The following is a 4,153-nucleotide window of genomic DNA, read 5'->3' on the forward strand; positions in this document are numbered from 1 at the left end:
AGCACGGTATGATGATATGCATCACATTCATAAGAGAAAGACTTTCTGGACAATTATAAGTGAAGAACTTTGTAGTCAAAATATTGAGGTAAGTAAAATTTCTAATATTATAGGTTATAAAAACACAAGTAACAATTACGTGTTGTTTTAATTGCTTTGTCAAGTAATTGATTCTTTTTTATTACCATCCTGTAGTAAAATAAAATATTTTCTGTTATTTATAGGTATCTGAAGCAGTATGTAAAAAGAAATGGCAAAATTTAGTGCGAACTTATAAAAGTAGAAAAGATATAAAATCTCGAACAGGAAGGGGTCCAGTGAAATTTGTATTTTATAATAGATTGGATGAGTTATTAGGAGATTCCCCAACAAATGCATGTCAACATTCAATAGATGTTGATGATATAAATACCGAAGAAACTCAAGTGGAATCTATAGCACAACCTGAAGTAGAGAATTTCGAAGAACACCTAGATGATCCGTCTTCCAATAGTTCCAGCAGCTCATCATCTTCAAAGCGAAAAAGAAAAAATCCTACTATTGAGCTGGTAAAAATAAAGAAAGATTTTTTAGAAAACAAAATGATAGTTATGAAAGAAAAAGAGGAGAGCAGGAAAGTTTACATTAAAGAAAGCTTAAAATATAAAGAAGAAAAAGTGAGATTATATAAAGATAAAATGGAAATGGAAAAAAAGAAAATAGAGGCTTTAATTAGTTTACAAAAGGTTTTAAAGGAAAAAAATGTGTATGATTAATATTTTATAAAATACAGCAACAGCTACATAATTACTTTTAAAAAGTAAAAAACTTTAATTTTCTACTGAACATACATAAAAATAATGTGAGAGAGAGATTAAGGTTACTAGTCAGTATTACAGCATAGATAAAGGTTGCCTTTCATTAAATATTTGCAAGCGTAATATGATTTAAGGTTACACCAACCAGTATTAAAATGTAGAAAAGCTTGACGTTTTATTAAACGTTTGAACAAGTAATGTGATTATAATTACTAGTCAGTACTAAGAAATTTAAACTATTTTTCCATTAAACATTTGCATAGTGTTTAAAGTTTTCCGCTGATATACTATATAGCTTAATAGAGTAATTAAGTAACGTTTATTACTTAAATTGAAAATTTTATATAAAAAGTTCATTAAAATAAATTTTGTTAATTTAATTAGTTTTGTTTTTAAAGTTTTTGTATCTTATATAAGAATTATAAGAAAAACTATTTCATACATTAAAAAATATAAAAAATTCCTTATTCGTCATTAATAAATAGAATTATTATTCAATTATATAATTGTGTTCATTTAAACATGTTCATATATACTTCGTCTCGTCTGGATCACATTTCGTTGATGCCAGAAACTCCTTGTATATTTATAGAATCATCATTATCATCATTTTCATCATCTATATCAATTGTGTGTCAATATCATTATTATCTATACATATATTATGTAGTACAGCAGTAGCTATGATACATTTTGTCACCAATTTTAAATCGTCATTTTCAAAAAACTTTAGTCTCCTAAACCTCCCCTTCAAAAGCCCAAAAGCATTTTCAATAACGACTCTTGTTGCAGAATGACGATAATTAAATATTTTTTTATTTGAAATAAAATTTCCATTGTCTTTAAACGGTGGAATCAGCCAGTTTAAACAAGGATATGCTGAGTCACCTAATAGAAAATTTCTGTTCAAAAATCCATTCATACCCTTTTTATATAATGATGACTTTTTTAATAAACGACTATCATGAATAGACCCTGGTTCTCCGCAGAAAAAACTAATAAATCTTTTCTTATGATCACATACACCTTGTATAAGAACACTATAATCCCCTTTTCTATTATAATATGCATAGTGGTACTTAGAAGCTGGTTTTTTAATTTTAACGTGACATCCATCAATAGCACCAACTACTCCCTTTATCCCTTGCATTTTATAGAACCCAGATTGTACCTTATGCAACTCATTATTAATAGGCCATGTAATATATTGTGTACTTTTTTTTACCAACAAATCTACAATTTTGGAAATGATGCGATGGCATGAACTTTTAGTGATATCAAATCTATCAGAGCTTTCTCGAAATGTTTCTGTATTTGAAAGATACCATAAAGTTAACAAAACTGATTTTTCTGCGCATATCTTTTTTCTACCAAATGTATGTTGTGGTAAAATATGCTCTGTTTCAACAATATCTGAAATTTATGCTTTTTTATACAGCTATATATTATGTTATTTTAAGAAAGCATTGAAGAAACAAAGTATACTTACTTATTATTAAGTCAACAGTTGTACGGTTTAATCTAAAATGTTCTTTAAATTCTTCATCATCGTATTTGTGCACAGTTTCCATAAATGAAGTTATACGATGCTGCTTCTTTCTAGGATGATCAGGTAAGTCCGAATCTGATGATGAATTAGAGGAGGAAAAAATCTTTGATGTCGATGAATTTGATGTACTTAAATCTGAATCCATATCATTTACTGCAATCTGATAGTTTTTATTTAATTATATATTAAAATACAATCGTTTTACTAACTGTTATAATATAACAAAGAATAAATTTTACATTTATAATATTATTAGAAACAGAATTAATCATATTATAAACAAAAAAGCTAATGATATAAAGTAAATTTGATATATAACAATGATATTGTAAGTTTCCTTTAAATAGCTCGTTTTTGTTGCTTCTTACTGTACATCCGTTAGTATTGTAATTTTCAAAAACAATGAGCACCTATGACAGCAGAACTTCCTATAACAAAAAAATAAATATAGTTAAATAACTTATATTGATGTGTAGCACGTATAAGATATAAACTGATTATTGGCTTCGTACCAAAAAGAAGATAATTTAAGCTATTTATAAATATAATTTTAATAAGTATAAATATTCTTTACATTCTAATTACAATTCAAGATTATTTTTAATATCCGAGTATTTCGGAGTATTTATTTTGTTTTTGACAATTAATATAGCGGGAGAGTTTCAAATTTAGGTTAGGTTAGGATAATCCAGACGGTCTAGACTTAAGAGAATTGACCAATAAAATTAATTTAGTTTTAGTTTTCATCAAAAACTGAGTAAAGCGCGTTCCTTTTAAAACTGCATAGCTCACTTAAAAACCATTGAAAAATGGCGTCACTAACTGAGTACTAAAACTCACTGATCTTAGTCGCTCGGACTCACTTCGGTGTAAAAGGAAAGCAGCTAATTAGCATCTATGGGACTGCTAGTATGCAAATTTCGTCTTGACTCCAAAATAGAAACATCTATTCTGAGAACGTGCGGGTATTAATGTTTAATTTATTAAAATTAACATTGACATAAAAAAAATTAAAAATTTTCGAATATTTTTGATTTTTTAAACGTGTTACAGTGGACGTAAAGTTTCTGATTTGCTGATGTTTAAATCAGAGTAAGTTTACGTTAGAACTTTTAAAATTTGTGGAAGTGTACGAAATTGGCGGGAATTCTCTGTAACGGCTCCAGTTTGTTCCAGTTCAGTTATATTCTTTGAAGAAGCTATTTATTGCTTTCACCAATTTTTGTTCAGCAGCCAGGAGGAATATTAAAAATACAATTCAATTGATGGGTAAAAGAAGGTCAGATATTTTATATTTTTTCTATTTAAATATTGGCTAATTGAAATTTTCCCCACAAGACTTATCATTCCATAATGTTAAACTTAAGAACAGAAAATATATAGCACTTGACTTTAAATTGAAATGTTAATAAATTTAAAGCAAATGTAATAAATATAATATTTTATCAATATTTAAAACAATATTTGTTGTGGAAACCACATGCAATTTCTTCCAATACAATATTATTCATTTTTTATTATATAATAAAGTGTATAGAGAATCAGAAAGAGATTGTACACGTCACCTATAGTTAGCAAACTATACTTTGTCAACAGTTAAGGAAAGTGTCAGATCATTGAATAAGTAAATTGTTCAAAATTCATGTTAACTGCTATAATATTATTAAGAATTAATTTTTTATATATGTTTTATCTAAATAGCATTATGGAGCGAATAGAACTTGTGGCATCAAATAAATTCTTATTACGACAGGACATTTCGTACCCATTGCAATTACTCACATATAGTGGACTTGTGGAATAACTG

General features: G+C 27.3%; 1 protein-coding gene across 1 annotated transcript; it reads right to left on the reverse strand.

The window, feature by feature from the left end:
- Window positions 1–1,348: 1,348 nt before the first annotated feature.
- On the reverse strand, window positions 1,349–2,491 carry LOC136778103 (uncharacterized). The gene is made up of 3 exons (XM_066734714.1): window positions 2,287–2,491; window positions 1,488–2,210; window positions 1,349–1,416 (listed from the first exon to the last, which is right to left on the reverse strand). Exons 1-3 carry the CDS (start codon window positions 2,489–2,491, stop codon window positions 1,349–1,351), a joined length of 996 nt encoding a protein of 331 aa, XP_066590811.1.
- Window positions 2,492–4,153: the final 1,662 nt, after the last annotated feature.

Source organism: Prorops nasuta, unplaced genomic scaffold (assembly GCF_024137725.1).
Source record: "Prorops nasuta isolate Cenicafe-Biocafe unplaced genomic scaffold, Cenicafe_Pnas_1.2 PNAS00013, whole genome shotgun sequence".
Lineage (NCBI taxonomy): Eukaryota > Metazoa > Arthropoda > Insecta > Hymenoptera > Bethylidae > Prorops > Prorops nasuta.